This window comes from Otolemur garnettii, unplaced genomic scaffold (assembly GCF_000181295.1).
Source record: "Otolemur garnettii isolate 467f Iridium unplaced genomic scaffold, OtoGar3 scaffold00078, whole genome shotgun sequence".
In the NCBI taxonomy this organism is placed as follows: Eukaryota; Metazoa; Chordata; class Mammalia; order Primates; family Galagidae; genus Otolemur; species Otolemur garnettii.
The window spans coordinates 8,170,321-8,191,539 of NW_003852473.1; the positions used below are offsets into that span (position 1 = coordinate 8,170,321).

General features: G+C 32.1%; 1 protein-coding gene across 4 annotated transcripts in view; it reads right to left on the bottom strand.

The window, feature by feature from the left end:
- The window catches only part of ECT2 (epithelial cell transforming 2), a 67,820-nt gene that overhangs the window by 17,781 nt on the left and 28,820 nt on the right, over positions 1-21,219 (bottom strand). For all 4 annotated transcript variants that reach the window (XM_003794289.1, XM_003794290.1, XM_023515760.1 and 1 more), the window contains 7 exons: positions 19,225-19,344; positions 18,467-18,535; positions 17,026-17,136; positions 15,006-15,102; positions 12,862-12,943; positions 2,675-2,753; positions 2,388-2,507 (listed from right to left, as the gene is read on the bottom strand). In XM_003794289.1, the coding sequence (XP_003794337.1) occupies positions 2,388-2,507; positions 2,675-2,753; positions 12,862-12,943; positions 15,006-15,102; positions 17,026-17,136; positions 18,467-18,535; positions 19,225-19,344 (678 nt within the window). The remainder of the gene's footprint in view (positions 1-2,387; positions 2,508-2,674; positions 2,754-12,861; positions 12,944-15,005; positions 15,103-17,025; positions 17,137-18,466; positions 18,536-19,224; positions 19,345-21,219) is intronic.

The following is a 21,219-nucleotide window of genomic DNA, read 5'->3' on the forward strand; positions in this document are numbered from 1 at the left end:
GACAAAATGGCTGAAAAACTTTGTGGTGGCTACTGAGAAAAGACCAAAAGCTAAGCAGTGTATCATATCTACACTGATGCAGAAACATGAAACAGATCCATGTCACATATCAAATATATTTATACCAGATATCAAAAGATCATTTATGTTAATATAGTGAAATAAGCAATAAAGTCTTAATAATTTTTCCACTGTAATATTAGAATATACTTATAAATTAATTTGATTATTAAATGATTTAAAGCTTATTATTAAAAACAAGTATTAAAACTGAAAACCCTCAAAACACAGATTATATAAAAAAGGAAACAAATTCAAAATTAGTTTAGTTTCCATAAAAATATCACTTATCATATTAAAGAGAAAACAATCTAGATTTTACCCATTTTGAATGTTTCTAAGTTTTATCATTAAGTATGATGTTTGCCTTAGATTATCAGTCAAGGAACTACCATACTTTTCATCTCAAATTTGCTAAGAAACGTGTTAATTCTTTTAAATAAATAAGCTAAAGAATAAGAGATCATTTAGAATTTATTATTTTTGTTTTTTAAATTTTTATTGATCATGAATTTTAAAGTCCAAATATGTCAGAAATAAAGCAGTTTCTGTTGAATTGATTATGAGGCAGGGAACACAAAAAAGAATACAACAAAATAATACTAAATTCAAGAAGGCAAAAGAAATGAGAGTCCCCTTCCAGGGGCTTAGAAGCCACAGGGGATGGCCAAAGACAGGAATTAAAGAGGAAAGAAAGGCCATGAGTTAATGACAGAAGGCTTCATGGAACCTGGTAGGGATATAAGATCAAATTTAAAGCAAGGCACAGCTGTTATCAGGAATAAGGATGTGAAAACCAGAATAGATAAGCAAGAAAATACAGATAACCTAACCCATTAACCCATTAGATGAATGAACAAGATGATGTAAAAAAAAAAAAAAAAGAAAGAAAGAAAGAAAAGTGGATTTTTTCCCAACCCAGGGAGGGAAATCTTACACAACCTGCACCCAGGTGGAATAAAGCCATTTTAATTATTAAAAAAAAAACACACACACAAGAAGACCTAAGGGACTTCAAAAGAAAAAGCAAACTGAGAAACTCCATGATAATACAAATTGAGTCAAAATTTGGTCAAAAATTAACTCTTTCACCTACCCCTGTCTCTCAGAAGCAAGACAAACTGAAGTTCTCATGGGAGAGACAGGTAGTTCAAAATTGGTGGTTCATGATTTCACTTTCTCACTTTAGGATGTGGTCACTTATGTATGGTATTTTTACTTTCTTTTTACTTTTGTGCTTTTTGTAACATTACTGACCAAATGAAAATATCTTTTTTCATTAAGCTCATAACAACAAAACTCTGTATTTAACACAAGTGACTTTTTGGTGAGATTTTAGTGCATCAGCAATTATTCTGTACATGGCTTGCTGTCTAAGAGTCTCTTGTATGTTACACTATAAATAATCATGTATATGGTATAAGAGGGCAGCACTTCAAGAGAAGTAGAGAAGAATAAAAGTAGAGAAGTCTTTACAGACTTTAAAGAAAAAGGAAACCCTTCAATTGCTTTGATGAAGGCAACAAAGAGTTACTACTAACAGAAATGTCAAATAAGTGTTCTTGTTAATGTCTGCCATATCAAAATGAACATTTTTCTCTACTAAGATGAAGGAAAATGTACTTCTTTTTATCTCTCTTACTAGACTGTTGTTTAAAAATACATATAAAAAGAGAAAAAAATTGAAAACCACACAAACATAATTCATTTTTTTGTAGGGATAACAGAGAAGGAAAACAATTTGGACAATTAAGAATTTTAGAATTATACTTCAGCTAATATGCTGACCACTCATTCACTTTATTTTTTTTTTAGTTCCAATGTATTTATTTTTATTTTATTTTATTTTATTATTAGATCACTCATTCACTTTAAATCTTAAATGGAAGAATCAAGAAATAAAGAATTAGTACTATTAAATTATCAAGTTATCTCTCTCTTCAACAAAATACTGACTTCATTTTTGCTGGAAAAATTGAAGTAAATTTCAAAAGGAAAACCTCTTAAGTATTTTGTGAAACTTGAATAAATATAGAATAGAAACAAAAGTTCCCCAAATTCTTGACCAAGGCATTTATTTGCATAAAAATATTCATCTTGACTTAGATTTAAAGTCATAGAAATTTATCATACTTTTTAATATCACACTTTCTAAAAGTACTTTATTAACATTATTAAATCAACAATTGTTCTAAATTTTTTAAGAAAGTGATTATTTGAGTTTACTTTAAACTTCTACATTGTATTTCAATCAAAGCTTGGTTTAAATACTCAAGGAAGTCACAAAAATCGGCAGTGCCATTATTCTATACAAAGTACAACTTTACCTCTAGGCAGTCATTGAAGAGGAAGAGAGTTACTTGTTCTCCTCTGTCACAGGGGTGCTCACCTAGAGAAATTGTTTCAACTCGCTGTACTAAGCTTCGGTGAGAAGATAAAAGATTAGCCTGTGTAGATTGAAAATATGAATAGCAATCTTTTGATATCAAGTAATTTTTAAGAAGTCATAATTTAAAAGAAAGTGGTACCAAGGTTCTGCTTACATTAAAACTATAGAAACCTGATTAACCAGAAAGAAAAAATAAATTGACTATTATCAAAAAAGAATACTTACCGGGCAACCATCTACTTCATAAACAACATCAAAAATTTGTTTTTGAGCTTCTGTTTTTCTTTTATCCTCATTAATATGCCTGAAAATTAATAGTTATTTTTAAAACAGAACATGAAAACTGATAAATCTCATGTCACAAAAAAAGTCCTCTCATGTGAATCTTTCTTAATTTTGATAAAGGGATCCGTTAAAAAATTCCTTAAAATATCCCACTAGTACACTAAATAAAAATGCCATAGAACTATTCAGAAAAGCACGTTTTACTATTATACTCCTTTGTATGTTTGTTTATGCACTATATACGCATAATTATACATATATACAATACATTAAACCTATACAAACCTCAGATTAATAAACAAAATTTTGAAGTTCAATAATGGTTTTATGCTGGTCATTCACAAGTCATATGCTAATCGATTCACTGAAAAACTAAGACTACTGCTTCTAGGCAAAACAGAATTAAGAAACAAATTTACCCTTCTGCCTGAGACAACTAAAACACCAATCAAAATACAAAGAAACAAGTGTTCTCAAAGACATTTGACATTGATCTCTGAGGGAAAGGAAGTTAAGGCAAGCCCTACTGTTTAGCTCTTTAGCTCAAAGTTTCCTCCCTGTGTAAAGGACACATTAGTGCCACCTATATCCCTAAATGAAAGAAGCTAAGGTGGGAGTTCAGTGAGGAAAGATGGCTAGTTTGCAAGACAAATTGCTGGAAAAGAGAATTGCACAGAGAAGCACTCTATAATAGGTCTGCATCAGGCTAGCTTCCAAGAGCTCAGCTGAGAACTCATCACTGCATGGGAAACCAAGGTGAAGAATTATGGGTAATAGTGCACGGTGCTTACACGAAACAGTGACCCCAAAGTGGAAAACTCAAGATTCATGTGCCATAGAGCATTAAGAAAGGTCTTTCCCCAGCAGGTGAGAAAATTAACTCTCGACTAAATGCTGTTCTGATCTTGCCTAACAAATTTTAAGAGCAAGCTGTAAAAAGATCACATTGTTCGGTAAGTAACATAACTGCACACCAGAAAAAAGCTCCTTTATGGAATGTAAAAATATCTAGCTCTCCAAAAATAAAACTGACAATGTCTAGAGTATAATAAAATAATTCCAGGCATGTAAAGAAACAGGAAAATATGACTAATTACAAGGGGAAAAACCTGCAAGTGACACAGATAAGTGAATTAGTAAACAATGTGAAGATATTATATCCACTTTACAGGTTCAAAAAAATTACACTGAGGGTTAAGATATTAAACAAAGACATGGAACATATTCTTAAATGACCTAAACCAGTTATCTAGAGATGGAATGTACAATGTTTTGGATGAGAAATACACTGAGTAAGAAAGTATACAGCAGATTAAACACTGAAGAAGAAAAGACCAGTCAAACTGAAGACCACAACCGTGTCAAAGTCAAAAATAAAACACAGAAATGAATCTCTAGACTTAACATTTTACTCTGAAAAGCAAGAACTGCAATTTGGGACACAGACATAGACTGGTGGTCTTTGGTGTGTTCAAAGAACAAAGAGGTTAGAGTTCTATTAGAAAGTGAAATGTAACTGTAATGTGTTGTTTATAAAGAAAAGCTCATTAGAAGTAGTGAAGTTTCCAGGAGCTGGACCGCTGATTAGTGAATGATGATGATGGGTAAAACTGGTCTTAAAGTCATGATCTGGCCAACATCTGAGTAACAAAGAGGCTGACAGATTTTCCTGAGGCCAGCAGTGAGTTAGTTCTTTCCTGCTATTTCCATAGTTATTAGCAATCATCTAGAAGGGTTAACTTCACAAAGATTAAACAAGTAATAAGAATAAGGCTTAAAAATCATTATACAAAAACAATTCAACACCGTAACAAATTTAGTTTGTATAATAGTTTTGAACCAAGAGTACAAGCCTGAGGGCAACAATCTACACAAATCAAAAGACCCTTGGGGAGACTAGTGAGACCTGTTGTGGCCACTGAGGAGCACTTTATGACTGGGTTGCACTAAGGAAGAGAATGCCAACTTTACAAAAGGAACCACCAGTACAACACAAAGAAAGGCTGTGTTAGAGATACATAGTATTACCATTTAACTTACCCACTAGGTGGACTAAAAGAATTTCTTAGGTTGGGGTTTGTCAAGTTATTTATAGCAGTTACTGATGGTGAAATTTTAATTACAGGACTATTTTGTCAAGTGAAAAGGTAGGCATTTAAGAAGGCTGAGAGTCTCATTATGAGATGGAGTCTTGTTCTGATGTCTTGGAAAAAGTTCTCAAAAGCCTGAAAAATGACAACTTATCCTGGTTTGCAGTTTGAGTATCTCTGATTATGGCATCAGGCAGTGGCCTACACATTAAGCATAAGACTTATTTCTTAAAATGTATATAGTTTCAGTTTATAGGGCTTTGGGAACAGGATAATTTCCATTTTTACTAATTTTACGGAAGAAAGTTGGATTTGAGAAACCTAGAATTTAGGTTCTAGTCTAGTCTATAGGTAGGTAAAAGGAACTCAAAAACATTGAACAGAGCTGCAAGGTGTAGAATAGATTTTTCATTGGAAATATAACTTTTTTTCCTAACTTGACCACATAGAAATCTCACACTTAAAAACTTTAAGCCAAACAACGGCAGACTTTAGATTTTACTTAGTCTCAAAGTTCTAGGGCCTGCTGGGCAGTGACAGCTTTTTTTTTTTTTTTTACTCACTGTAAAGCTAGGAACTTTTGAAGTCAGGCATTTTATGCATATTCTCAAATACAACATTTCAGTCAAAGTTCCAGCCAAAATGTTTTAAACTCTATATTGCTATAAAGAGCAAGCAGATTTTTATTGGACTTATGCAAACAACTATATTGCCCTAAGAATACTAAAAAATAGTTTTCAAATTGTGGAGGAATTAAGTAGGGAGAGCAAAATAGATGTTTTTATCTGTGTTTACAAAATTATACTTTAACAAATGGCTATAAATTACAGACAGCTTCAAAGAGAAAATCTTCAAAAATCCAGAAAACATTTGAGTAAAGAACCATCGATGTTTTGAATAAAGTCGTAAAAACATTATTTTCATCAGTTATTCAACCTCACATAATTAAATTTTATCCTGTTTGATTTCCACTAGTAGTCTGATGAATCCATTCTTTTTTATTAACACTCAGCTATGGGAATTTTTATTAAGTCCACTGATCTTAAGCTTATTAGAAATTTATATATAAAAAGTCTTTCTCATGAATCTGATCATAAATGTTTCTAAAGAAGAATTAAAATAGTAAGCGTGAATCAAAAAAACTCTTAGAACAGGGATGTTTAAAAATTCTGATAAAAGTTTACAATTGATAAGGTAATGCTATAGCATTTAAGATAAACCAAAATTATAACTTAAAAAGTTTCTACAAATTTATTTAATTTTTGAAATATTTATATCAACAACACCCATAAATGCAGCTAAAAGAAGATGTAGTATCATTTATCATTGAACAATTTTTTTATAAAATTTACCAAGTAATCCTAATAATTTAATATCTCTCCAGGATATGTCTTTCCATGTTTTCCAGGGGCCCACCTTGAAAATCCTAATTTTAGGTTAAAAAGACTTATATTAGAATTTTATTTTGAGGAAGCTTGTCAAAGATGTTAAAAGCCTCAAAACACGGGGCAGCGCCTGTAGCTCAAAGGAGTAGGGCGCCAGCCCCATATGCCAGAGGTGGTGGGTTCAAACCCAGCCCTGGCCAAAAACTGCAAAAAAAAAAAGGCTCAAAACAGTTGATCTAAATTGGATCACAGGTCACTTGTGAAATAATAGTCATTTATGTAACCAGAGAGATATCCAAAAAGCTTTAAAAACAATGCAGAGAATTATATATATATTTTTTTAAAAAGGAGAAAACCTAACCTTTTTAAAACAGAAGGTTTTATTTATTTTTATTTGGCGCCATCAAAAGCCTAATAAAGGCAACACAGGAAGTTATCTTGATAAAAAGTGGAATCTTTGCTTCTTAGGCCAGCTAAAAGGTAAAGAGAAAAGCATTGTACAGTGTTTCTTCTTTCCAAAAGCTCATTTAGATAACCTCCAAATTAACCCCAAAGAAAAGGGCACTTAAACTTAGAGAAGAAATGTTACACAATGAGTGTAACAATTCAAGTCTGGTCAAAAAACCCACAAATACAGAACCAAGGCCTTCAAGATAAACAATTCAGTGTCAGGTTGTAATAGCAGTCAGAGCAAGAGAAAAAAGTTACAGAAGAAGGGATAAAAAGTCAAAGAAACAAGTTATCAACTCAAGCCTTCACAAGGGAGAAAAGCTAAAGATGGTGATATATAACCTCTAACATACAGCAAGTTAAATATCTGGGATTTGAGACTGAGAAAATTCAAAAGCAAAACTCTATAAAAATAATTTCATGGCTCGGCATCTATAGCTCAGCAACTAGGGCGCCAGCCACATACACCGAGGCTGGCGGGTTGAAATCCGGCCCAGGCCTGCCAAAACAACAATGACAACTACAACCAAAAAATAGGCAGGCATTGTGGTGGGTGCCTGTATCCCAGCTACAGTACTTGGGAGGCTGAGGCAAGAGAATTGCTTAAGCCCAAGAGTTAGAGGTTGCTATGAGCTGTGACGCCATGGCACTCTACCCAGAGTGACATAGTGAGACTCTGTCTCAAACAAAAAAAAAAATTCTACATGTAGAGGACAACACTTTTAAACTAAAACAAGGGGAAAAAAATCACTGTATTTTGCCATTTACAATATACTCCTATGGATAATGCCCAGCCATGTTTTGGATCACTTTTTAGAAAAAAAATCTTTCATTTTTTTAATTCAAACTTTTGTTTCCTTTTATTTAGGTACATTTTTTGCACTATAAAGGAATTTTAGCATATTTTTTTCACAGAGATTTATATTTTAACACATAAGCATAAACAAAAGAACTTACAACATTTAAACAGATACAGAATTAGTACTATCCATGTATAATGTACATCCTTATTTTTCCATCAAAACTTTGGGCAGAAAGGTACACACTGTACAGAGCAAAATACGGGAAACAGATACCAGGGAAAAGGGAGGCGCAAAATAAAGATGGCAGTTTAGAAGATGGCTACTAAAGAAACAGATTTTAGAACGAAGTATCCAAACATCTTGCAATTTTATTAATACTTCAGGAAAACCTCATTGTCTTAAACAACAGAGACCTTTGGTCCTATATCATCGGGGAATCCCTAACGCCAACGTTTAATTATTAGAAAAACTTACAATTGCTTTCCAATTCCAGACAACCTGAACACAGATATCTTCCTTTATAAAACTAAGCCTTCATAAATCCTCTTTGACCTATTTACACTTTTCATCATTTTCTTAAACACTCAGTCTTAGCCCTACAATTTTTTTTTAACATTATAACAACCAATCATTTTACATTAGGACAAAAATCCATCACTAAGAGTATCTTTTTAATGGAATTACCTTTGTAACTTTTTAACCAAAAATACATCTTTATATCCATAACTTGACATCTTTCTCTCCTACTTACTAGGTGATTTTCTTGAATTTAATTTCTTTGTAAATTTTTATTTTAAAATAGCTTTTGAATAAACTCTAAATTAGACAAAATTATTTATAATAGAAAACATTTATCTTTTCCTAATTTAGATATATTAACAAATCTATATATTTTTTTATAAAATGTAAGAAGCCAAACACAGTGGCTCACGCCTATAATCCTAGCACTCTGGAAGGCTGACGTGGGAGAATTCCTTACACTTAGAAGTTCAAGACCAGCTTGAACAAGAGTAAGATCCCCATCTCTACTAGAAAAAAATAGTAAAATTAGCCAGGCGTCTATAGTTACAGGTACGTGGGCAGCTGAGGCAAGAAGATTGCTTGAACCTAGGAGTTTGCAATTGCTATGAGCTAGGTTGATGCCACAGCACTCTAGCCTGGGCAACTGAGTGAGATTGTATAATAAATAAATAAATAAAACAAATGAAAAGCCAAGAACAAACTATTTATTCAGCAATGTGTTTCAGGTTTTCATCTTATTTAGATATAACACAGACATTTAATATGACATAACTTTAAGATTTTAAATTATATAAAATGTCTATTTATAAATGCTTATCCCATTTATAATTGCCTAATTTATTCTTTAACAATCATATCTAAATTACTAATGAAACTGACATATTAGACAGAGCTAGTCACTATTTTCTTATTAATCAATATTAGAGACTGTTAATATCAAGTGTTTTTCCTAAGAATCTTAAAGTTAAATACATAGGTGTGTTGTAAGTAACTCTGAAGAGATCAGCTGTTTGACTAAATCAATAATACTAAACTATCCTCACTTATCAAAGAATTGTACACAGATCATTTGTTTTAGTTTGTATTTATAGCTTCATGACCAAGACTTCTAGCAAAGACTACCTTAACTAAAAATTTAAGACATTTTATTTTAGCAATAATTTTAAAACTAATTGATTTCTCAAAAATTTGCATTTTAAATTGGAGTTAGTATATTTTATATTTGTTTAAACTAAATGGGATAGAATAAAGTTTCTTACAGGACTTCTGATCACCTATGCCAGATTTCTGTAGACACAGCAGATAGCATAATACATACACGGATCTACAATCACATCTCAACATAAACACACACAAAGCTCTAATAGCTTTTATTAGAATTTTAGTCACAAGATAGTAAAACATAGAAACTCACCAGTTTATAACACAGCTGGGCCCAAATGATTTTTTTTCATAATTAAAACATAAAACAAACTAGAAGTTGGGACTTCTTCAATTTGATAAAGGTAACCTACAAAAACTATACATAGTGGTGAAAGACTGATAGCTTTCCCTTTGAAATCAGGAATAAGACAAATGTCCACTCTCATCACTCTGCTTAACATTGCTTCTAGCCAGGGCAATTAGATGAGAAAATAAAAGGCATCTAGCTTTGAAAGGAAAAAGTATAACTGCCTCTGCTTGCAGATGATACAACAATCTTATTTATAGAAAATCATAAGGAATTCACTTATAAAGTATTAGAATAAAAAAGTTCAGGAAGAATGCTAGGTACAAGATCAATATATAAAATGCTATTGTATTTCCATACATGAGCAATAATCAATCAAAACATGAAATTAAGAAAGTAAACCCATTTACAATTGCATCAAAAAGAATCTTTAAGAAAAAGTTAGACAAACCCCACCAACACTTATAAACTAAAAACCACAAATATAGTTGATATTAGAGAACTAAAGAAAATAAATGTTCCCAGATCAGAAGATTAAATATTGCTAAGATATTGCAAGAAATATCTTATTGAATCTACAGATTTAATAAAATTCCTGCTCAAATGATGCAATTTTTGCTGTTGTTGTTTTTAGAAACTGATAATCCTAAAAACCATACGCAAATCTAAGGACCCCAAAATATCCAAAACAATTATGACAAGGAAGAACAAAGTTGGAAGGCATTTCTCAATTACAGACTGGGGAAGTATAGTAATTAAAGCAGTATGGTACTGGCATAAGCATAGACATGGATGTATGATACAGAGCTGAGAGTCTAGAAATAAACCCTTACATTTATGGTTAGCTGATTTTCAACAAAGATACAAAATAATTCAGGGGAGAAAAAATATTCTTTTTAATAATTAGTGCTAAACTAGATTTCCATATTTTAAAAAAAGTAACTCAAAATAGAAGTACAAACCTTCTTGAGGTAAACAGGAAAAAGTCCTTGTGAACTTAGGTTAGAACAACATTTCTTACATAAACCGATGTACCAACCATTTTTTAAAAATTAACAAATTAGATTTTAAAAGTTTTTTGCCTGTTTTTGCAAGAAACTGTCAACAAGAAAAAATAAGCCACAGAAGAGTGGAAAGTATTTGTCAGATATAAGTCACATATCTGACAAAGCCCCTTAATTATAATATATAAAAAGCTCTCAAAATTCAATTATAAGAAAACTCCAATTTTAAAACAAATAGACAAAAGGTGTGAAAAGGCATATAAAAAAAGAGTCAAAGACATCAATAAAAAAGATACAATATCAAAAAAACACAAGAAGATGCTCAACATCATTTGTTATTAGAAAAATGCAAATTCAAACTACAATGACACACCACTATGCATCTATTAGCTGCCACAAATTAAACGACGACTGGCTATCCTGAGCGCTGATATGGACACCGAGACTCTGGAACACCACACATTGGTGGGAATACAAAATATTATAACAATAGTTTGGCAGGTTCTTAGAGAAGGTTATGCACAATACACCTACCATCTAACCTTACCACTCCTATTAAAGAGTTTATTCATGAGAAATAAAATCATTTATCTAAATAGACTTGTTCACAAATGATGACAGAAGCTTTATTTGTAATAACCAGAAACTGGAAACTTTCAAAAGAAATATCCATCAATGTGAAAAGGGCGGAATGAACTATGATATAACCACATGATAAAAAACAAATAAACTATTAAAATAAGCAACAATAAGAAATAATCTCGAAATAATTATGCTGAGTAAAAAAAAGCCAGACAAAACACCCTCTATGTCACAGAGCAAAAAACTAAAAATAAGAAAACCAGACAAGACAGCATACTGTCAGGTTTCATTACAAGTAAAATGATACAAGGTATAGCTATGCATACCTCATTCTATTGTGTTTCACTTTACTGAGTTTCCCAGATACTGCATTTTTTACAAATTCACAGTTTCTATTGAGTCAAGCAAGTCTATTAGACCATTTTTCAACACCAACTGATCACTTTGTGTCTTTGTTACATTTTGCTAATTCTTGTAACATTTCAAACTTTTTCATTATTATTATAATCTATCTGTTATAATGATCTATGATCAGTGAATTTTGGCATTACACACACTATAATTGTGGGGACCAAGGAATGGCACCCATATAAGACATCAAACTTAATTGTTAAATGTGTATGCTCTGAGTACACCACAAACAGCCACTCCTCCATCTCTCTCCCTCTTCTTATGCCTCCTGATTCCCTGAGACACAATATTGAAATGAGGCCACTTAATAGCCCTATGATGGATGGTCTTTAAGGAAGAAGGGTATATATAACCCTTCCAGCAGCAACACAAAATGGTATTAGCCAATTTGAGCACTAACCTCTTAAATGAGAGAGGTCTCTACTGGACCCTCTATCTAAAACTAGTAAAGTTTTTCCTTAAGAGCTCCTTGTATTTAAGAAAACTCTTTCACATAGAAACACCTTATGAAATCTCAGAAATCATAACATCTATTAAATGCACTGATACATAAATTCCAGACAGTTTAAGTACCTTCTATGAGAGAAAGTGTTAATGGCAAGTTGTTCACTCTGATCATAACAGAAGATTATTTCTGATCAGATCAGACCTATCACTAAATCAGACATAGAGTAAGCAGCCTACATTTAATATTTAAGCTCTCCAAATCAATTTCATTAAAAGATTTAGTTTTAATACATCTCTAACCAATATTGCCAATTTAATTCCATAAAATTCTAGGTAAAAAACAAAAAGTGAAAACTAAAACTGGCCAGGTGAAGTGGCTCACACCTATAATCCTAGCACTCTGGGAGGCCAACGTGGGTGGATTGCTTGAGCTCATGAATTCAGGACCAGTCTGAGCAAAAGCGAGACCCCATCTCTACTAAAATTAGAAAAGCTGAGGCAAGAGGATTGCTTGAGCCCAAGTTGACACCACAGCACTCTACCCAGGGCAACAACTTGAAACTCTGTCTCAAAACAAACAAACAAAAAGCTAAAATTGAAAAAAAAAATTATACATTCTGTTTTTTTCTTTTACACTGGAAATATACACCTTTTCATTTAACATGTGGGCAGTTCATATCAATATGAAAAATAAAAACAAGCTATGACTAGAAATACATGAGAAAAATGTCTGTGTGTACTTGTAACATTTTTAATTTTCTAAATCATTATTCTCTATGCATAATAGCTTAATTATCTCCAGAAATATAAATTTTGACTGATTAGTGTGTTCTTACAATACTTCTCATTTTTATGTATACCCACACTATTAGAAAAATACTTCAGATCACACTTCACAAAAATCTGCTATTGATATTTTTCTCTCCATTTATGAATCTAATTATTTCATCAATTCAAACCAAAATTGGAAATAATGTACTTACGTCATTACTTCCTTTAGTGATCCAATAGCTTTTTCTAAAGTGCCTTTGTCAGGATTTTCATCAGTTGTATGCTTCTTAAGATCTGTAATAATAAAATGGTTTTTTCATAATTAAAAAGAATTCAGTAGTTTCCCTTCTAAGACTTAAAAAATGTTATCTCGATAATACATATGCACTGATTAATTTTTAAAGATAATATCTAATCTTAACAAAAACTAAACGGTTTTGTTTTGTTTTTTTGAGACAGAGTCTCACTATGTTGCCCTCAGTAGAGTGCCATGGCATCACAGCAACCTCAAACTCCTGGGCTCAAGTGACTCTCTTGCCTCAGCCTCCCAAGTAGCTGGGACTACAGGCACCCGCCACAATGTCCGGCTATGTTTTATAGAAGTTGTCATTGTTGTTTAGCTGGCCCAGGCTGAGTTTGAAGCCACCAGTCTCAGTGTACATGGTTGGCACTGTAACCAGTGTGCTACCGGCACCGAGCCAAAAAAAAACTGAACAGTTTTAAACAATATTCCCTAAAAAGATCCTGTTACATATCTGTTAAAGTTTCTACACATTTTTTGACTAAATTTTCAGAACACATATCACAGATTTTCTTACACTGTTATCCTAATCCTTTCTAGTAATGCTTGGAAACTACGAGATTCCTTAAGCCCTCTCCATGGTGCTGAATAAAAGCACATGTTCCTCAACTCAGAAATCATTATCTGTTTCATATTTCATTTGGGGGCCCATGGCTACATGACAGAAAGTTATCTGGTGTCCTTAAACACAGGTTTTGTTGTTTAACAGGATCATACTAAACAGACACTCTTCCTATCCAGGTTGTTAATTATGATCCCTCTGCCATCCTCAGCATATTCTTACCAAAATCAAAGCTCAACCTAGTACACATGAACCTAATTGCTCATGTGAAATAATAACAATAAAACTTAGAAGCCAAGTTCATTTTATCATGACATCTGATGGATTTCTACAAGTTCTTAATGAAACAGTAAGATATACAAATCAGCAAAAAAAAAAAAAAAATACAATGTTTTAGAAACTTGGAAATTTATTCCTATATTCTCCATATAACATATGAAATAGCTTTTATTACCGAGTGGAGAAATCATCTTATAGGCTAGTAATTCTCAAATATATCAATTTTTTACGTTGGTACTATAATTCATATACTAACCAAAGTATTTTACCAAAAAAAACAGATTAAACAGTCACAAAATTAGCTTCCTTATCTGCTATATATAGTATTGTAGTTAAAGTTAGGGATCAAAATGGTTTATTACAAATTTACTCCTACTTACAACTGAGTTTTCAAACTTGCCTAACAAAAACTAACAGTGCCTTAAAAATACTCACAACTTTAATTAGCTAAATGCAAATATACATATGATTATTTTTAACCACAGGCAAAATTTATTCATAAAAACTCTGTTGTAAATCTCCCTTTTACTGATATCTGAAGTTAAAGCTCTACAAATGTTTCAAGGGTATTCTGAACCCAAGGCAAGGAAAATAAAAAAGACTAGATGACCAAATATACAGAACTTCACTAAAAAGCAGGAAAGGACTAAAAAAAACTTGGGACATATGAATCAGCTCTCTCCTTGTGATTTTGTGGGTGACTTTTGTGAACACTTGGATATAGATTGATTCTGAATTACTGACACGTCATGAAATAGAGGAAGACCCTTAAATGAAAAGACAAAAGTACTTAGAATACTAGTCAATACACAGGCAATCCACACATCACAAACATCTGACATATATGACTTGCACTTATGACTTACAGGTAATACATAAATGTGCCTATTCCAACTTACATACAAATTCAACTTAAGAAAAAATCTATAGAACCTATCTCGTTTGTAACTCAGGAACTGCCTATAACTGATATCAGAACAAATAATTTCCAACCAGTTCAAATTTTTGTAGTACTAGTAACTATTTCTCAACATTATCCATAAAGATGTTTTCCATGTTTATAACTTTAATGATATATAAACTTTAATGCTAAGATATATAAACTTTAATGCTGAGAATCTAAGAACCTGAAAATGAGAAGAATTTCAACTTTTTTAGAAAAAAGAATTCCAAGAAATTCTCTAAAGTAATCTGATAGCAGATTAGATAAGTACCATTTAAAAGTAATGCAACACTGGGTAACCTCTGTACTGGTCGAATAAGAAGTTCAACAAGGCTTTGCCGTCCACATTCTGGTTTGGCTTGGTTTATCTGAAAAGAATTAATTTATTTAACAATTTAAGTAAAAGTTTTCTTCAAAAGTTTTCTACATTTATTAGATTACATCATTAGTGTCCCCAACAAGAACTAATAAAGAAGTAGGATGAGAAAGTGCAGGGAAAACACTTGAAGAAATTGGCCTGGGAGAATATTTTATGAGGAGGACCTCCCCCACCCCACCCCCAGGCAATTGAAGCAACACCAAAAATACATTACTGGGATCTGATCAAAATAAAAAGCTTTTGCACAGCCAAGAGCACAGTAAGTAAAGCAAACAGACAACCTGCAGAATGGGCGAAGATTTTCACAGGTGATGCTCTGACAAAGGTCTGATAACTAGAATTTACAGAGAACTCAAACTAATCAATAAAAAAAGAACAAATAACCCCGTTTCTATGTGGGCAAGAGACCTGAACAGAAACTTCTCTGATGAAGACAGGCGCATGGCCTACAAACACATGAAAAAATGTTCATCATCCTTAATCATCAGAGAATGCAAATCAAAACCACTCTGAGATATTATCTAACTCCAGTAAGATTAGCCCACATTATAAAATTCCAAAACTACATATGTTGGCCTGGATGCAGAGAGAAGAGAACATTTATACACTGCTGGTGGGAATGCAAGCTACACACCTTTTTGGAAAGAAATTTGGAGAACACAAGGAACTAAAAGTAGACCTTCCATTCAATCCTGCAATGTCTCTACTAGGTATATACCCAGACGATCAAAAATTATTTTACAACAAAGACATTTGCACCAGAATGTTTAATGCAGCCCAATTCATAATAGCCAAGATATGGAAACAGCCCAAGTGCCCAGTGACCCACGAACGGATTAACAAACTGTGGTATATGTACACCATGGAATACTATGCAGCCATTAAAAGAAGGAGTCTTTACATCTTTTATGTTTACCTGGATGGAGCTGGAACATATTCTTAGTAAAGTATTTGAGAATAAAAAAAAAGTATCCAAAATACTCAATACTACTATGAAATCAATATATAATCACCTAAACATTCATATGAATGGCAAAACCTAACTATAGTCCAGAAAGCAGAAGGGAAGAGGAGAGAGAGGGGAAGGGGGATATGAGAGGAGGGAGGGCATTTGGGGGACCTCACCGAATGTGCATGATGCACTGGTACATTTCAAAACTATTAAGAAATGAGTATAACTGTGATGGATGTGTTACTTAGTTCAATGTAAGCATTTCACATTGTATATTAAAGCCCATAAATGCATCAATGTACAAAGTTATGACTTACTAAAAAATAAATAAAAATAAAAATAGTCAGGCAAAAATTAATTAATTAATTTTAAAAAGAAAAAAGAAAAAATGGCGGGATGCTGGCGCTCTCTGGCAAATAACTGGGATTAGATTATCTTCTGGGGCCAAAAATGACCTCATGGCCAGCCAGAGTTAATGCCTTAACAGAACTGAGTTCCTCTCCATATCCCATATAGCTAGCTCATCTTCACTTTCTCTTCTGTCTACATTGTTCATAAGAAAAAAGTTCTAAAATATTAATTACATTGATACCACTGGATAAACAATGTAAGGCACCTGTAAAAGAAAAAAAAAATCACTAACGACACAACAAAATCTCACTGGAAAATCTGTGTTTTGAGGGCTAAAATATGTATAACTTTTTTTCCCTTTTTAAAAATAACTGCATGCAACATTCTCATTCATTCAGCTGCCTTTTGGCTCTTGCCACCTAATACATCAAATATTCTAAAGGTAAAAGCCATTGTCACTCACAGGTACAACTAAAATTAATACATGAACATTTAAGGTATTGTTACATGGATACATTTTGACTAAAGTTATAACCTACTTTTTTGTAATTTTAATGAATTCCTTCGGAAATGATTATCAGTTTTTTGTTTAAAAGAATTGTTTATTACCTTGAGAAATGCATGAAATCTTGGTTTCTGTTTTTCACATTTAATAATTGTTTCCTTGCTCATTTCAAAGAAGTTTACAAAGGGCGGGTAGGTTTTTACCAAATCTTTTGACTAAAAAGAAGAAAGGGGGGAAAAAATTGATTAATTTGTTATGCTTGTCACCATTAGAAACAAGAAAACTTAAAGTTAAATGATACAATCTGATATATTTGGTGCAAAGAAAAGAAGTTTAAAATAATTTTTTTCTGAAATTATATGCCAAATTTCATCTTACAAAGTTCTTAGTAAAAATTGCTAAAGAAAATACATCAGTTGGTAGACAAAGCATAAACTGAAAAGTAAATAAAGACCTAGAAAGAAAGAAAACTTTATTAAAGCCTACTGTATTAATACAAACATGACAAAAATTTCTGTAAGATCATAAAATAGCAATTCAATTAGGCCTGATTCATACAGAATCTACGAGTCCAAATCAAAGATCAATAAAGTCCAATAAAAGATCAATCTTACTGTCCAAATGCAAGCAAGAAAAGGAAAAATATCTTGGCAAATGGAGAATGTGTAAAAAACTGAATAGGTATAAAAAATGATATTATGGTAAAGATCTACATATTTGGAATTCTCAACCAACCAGAAAAACTACCTAAGAGACTACTTGATAAAGAAACAGGTTGGGGATAGGACTCAGGAAACAAAAATATTAAGTATAATGTGAGGAACTGAAACTTACGAATCTGTTACAAAGATTAATTTATAAGTCCTATTCACAGTAATTCACTGAAATGAATTTATTTTATGAAACTTAAGTTGTGTGGTTCTCATCTTAGTAAAGAAGCAGTTCATTCAAAGAAGCCCAAACAATAAAAAAATAAAAAGCATTTCATTAGAAGTCTTTAACACATTAAATGCCACGTAAGCTGTACTAAATAAACTTATGCTAGTTTTGATTCTAAGACCTCATGAAGCATATATAATTCATGGGTCTCTTGACCTTTTATTTTCATAATAAAACTTAATAGCTCCTAGGAAAAAAATTTTTTTCTAGTGTGGCAGTCAATATTTTAAACAGAAACAGACATAATGACACCAAAAAGTAGTGTCAATAAAGAAGAAAAAAATCTTAATTGTAGAAAATGTCAAAAAATCATGAATCTATGGCCATTTATGAAGGGCAAATAATTTTATATACAGCAAAACAATTGATAGCACAATGCAGTAATCAGTATTCTTAAAATGATGATCTTGAGCTATTAAAAAAGTGTTAAGTTGTACATAGAAAGTACGTTTTAGTGGACAAGAACATTTACAGTATATTTTATAAACACGACCATGTCAAACTTTTAAAATCTCTCACATTTAAACAGGTAAATTTCAGTTTCTGGCAGTCCTTGATCAGATGATACTTTAATGCGGAAACTCAGAAAAGAAATACAACACTTACATATTTAAGAAAAATGTCACCAATGCTTTTGCTTTCATCCCAATTCACCATAAGGTCTTCAAGATCATCCTGAAATAGCACATATTTAAACATTTAAGATTAAACTTGACAAATCTTTTAATATTTTCAAGATATTCATTGGCAAGAAGCACTTTTAAAAAGTGTCTTAATTTGATGTACAAAATAATTCATATCCCATTCTTTCTGTTCAACAAGAAATTAACTTTTTGAACGCAAAGAAAATATCCTTTGAGAAATAAGAAGGAAAATATAAATACTGTCTAATCAGTAAGACTAAAGCCAAATTTCCCGATATGATGCAATAGCTTACTATCTTTTTTTTTGGCTTTTTGTTTTCTTTTTTGAGACAGGGTCACTAGGCTAGGGTGCAATAGTATCATCATGGCTCAGTGCAACCTTAAACTTCTGGACTCAAGCAACCCTCCCTCCTTAGCCTCCTGTATCTTATAAAGCTTTTAAATGTCTTCTAAATTTTTCAAATATGTAATATTTTAAAATGACTATAAGGAAGTTTATAGACCACAGATTAGGGAACTATGGTTCATGGTCAAAATCAAAAGATAAGTAAACAGGCATTATAAGATACTACAACAAAGGGAACACTGAGTCAAAGTAATTAAATGAGTAAGAAGTTTTAGATATAAAACTTATTTAGCTAATTAGAAGTACTTGAAAGATCATAATAAATATACACAATCCAAAAAAACTTACTACCAAAGTATTACATACAAATTTACCTTTATTTTAGTGTGTACGTCAAAGATATCTGGGATGCTGCCAAAAATGGTTTTAATCTCTTCTGATGCAAGTATAGGTCCACCACGTTGTCCTTCCTCTTCCAATGGTACTTGAAATAACTAAATGAAGAAAAAAGACTAATTTAAGTAAGTAGACTGTAGGAAAAAGAAAAAGCTAAAATATAGATAGTCAGAAAGGACAGATGAGATGTTGATAAAGAAGAAAACAGTAATAACAACAAAATTCTCCCTAAAACTGAGAAATTCCCTCATAACATTTTCCATTTTCTTCTGTTTATTTACTTATTCTGTTCATTTATTTACACACTTGAGTATGCATGTATATATCATCTTGTCATTAATTTCTAGCTAATAAAAGTTTATCACACAGTCCTACAAATCCATCATTAAAACTGTTAGTATAAGAATAACTTTACTCAAGTTACTAAGGAGGAAAGTAATAAGCAGTTATTTTCAGACACAGATTTAATATTACTCAATGTTTCAGAAATTGTAGTGTAGAAACTTTGTTTAGGAGAAAGACATTGCATTTGAAGCTGGAAGATCTGTGTGTATCCATATTTTTGCTTGTATCAATTCAAAAAATTTAAAGAAATAAACTCAAACCACTAATAAATTAGTTTAGCAAGGTCACAGCATACAAGGTGAGCACAAGAGAGCACACGCACATATCTCACATCTAACTTTCAAATGGAAAACAAAATTTTAAAAGTAGCATCATTTATAATAAAAATTTTAAATACCTAAGTATAAATAAAAAGTAAAACATGTACGTGATGCTAAAAACTACAGAATACTGATGAAACAAAGACAACCTAAATAAATAAATAAAGATACACAGTCAGTAACTGAAAGATTCAACGCTATATGAATGTCAATTCTCCCCCAAACTGATCTATGGATTTAACATGATGTCAGTCAAAGTTCAAGGATATAGAAAACTCGATTCTAAAAGTTTATATAAAAAGGCAAAGGAACTCCTTACTATCTAGCTACAGTATTCAAGACTCTATGGTATTAGAGAAGAGAGAAATACAGAGATACCAGAATTAACATTCAGAAACAAACGCATACAAATATAATCAAACAATTTTTGGCAAAAGTGCAAAAGCAATTCAATGGAGGAAAGACAGTCTTTCGATAAATGATATTAGAACACCATAGGCCATGAGCAAAAATTATCCCTCAGCCTAAACATATCTCATATACAAAAAATAACCCAAAATGGATCATAAACCTAAGCATAAAACCTAAAACTGTGAAGCTTTTAAATGAAAACATAGAAGAAAATCTTTAGGCATAGGTAAAGAGGTTTGGGGGTTTGTTGTTGTTTGTTTAAGAGACAGGGTCTCAGTCTGTAGTACAGGCTAGAGTGTAAGTGGCATGACCAAAGCTCACTGCAGCCTCAAATTCCTGGGCTCAGGCAATTCCCTTGCATCACTCTCCTAAGTAGCTGGAACTATAAGCATGGGCCACCATGCCCAGCTAATTTTTCTTTTTTTTTTTGTAGAGACAAGGTCTTACTATGTTGCCCTGGTTGCTCTTGAACTGTAACTTCAAGCAATTGTTGGGATTACATGCCTAAACCATCACCCCAGGCCTAAGTGTTACTATACATAGTATCACAAGCATAATCTATAAATGAAAAAATTGATAAATTAGATTTAAATAAAAATTTAAAAGTTTTCCTCAGCAAAAGACACTTAACAGAATAAAAAGACATACTATGGAATAGGAAAAAAATTTTGCAAATCAGAGAGGAGCAAGATAGCCGACTAGAGGCAGCTTTCGCCAGAAGCTCCTGTCCAAAAGAAGAAAAGTTACACTGAAATGAACTGGAAGAAGCTGAGGTTGGGGAGTTGAACACAAAGAGAAGAAATCAAGGTGTACATCATCCCCTAAGAGACAAACTGTGAGGGTAAGAAAGAAGAAGAAAGAAAACAGAGATCAGGTACAGAGCAACTAGACTGAAGA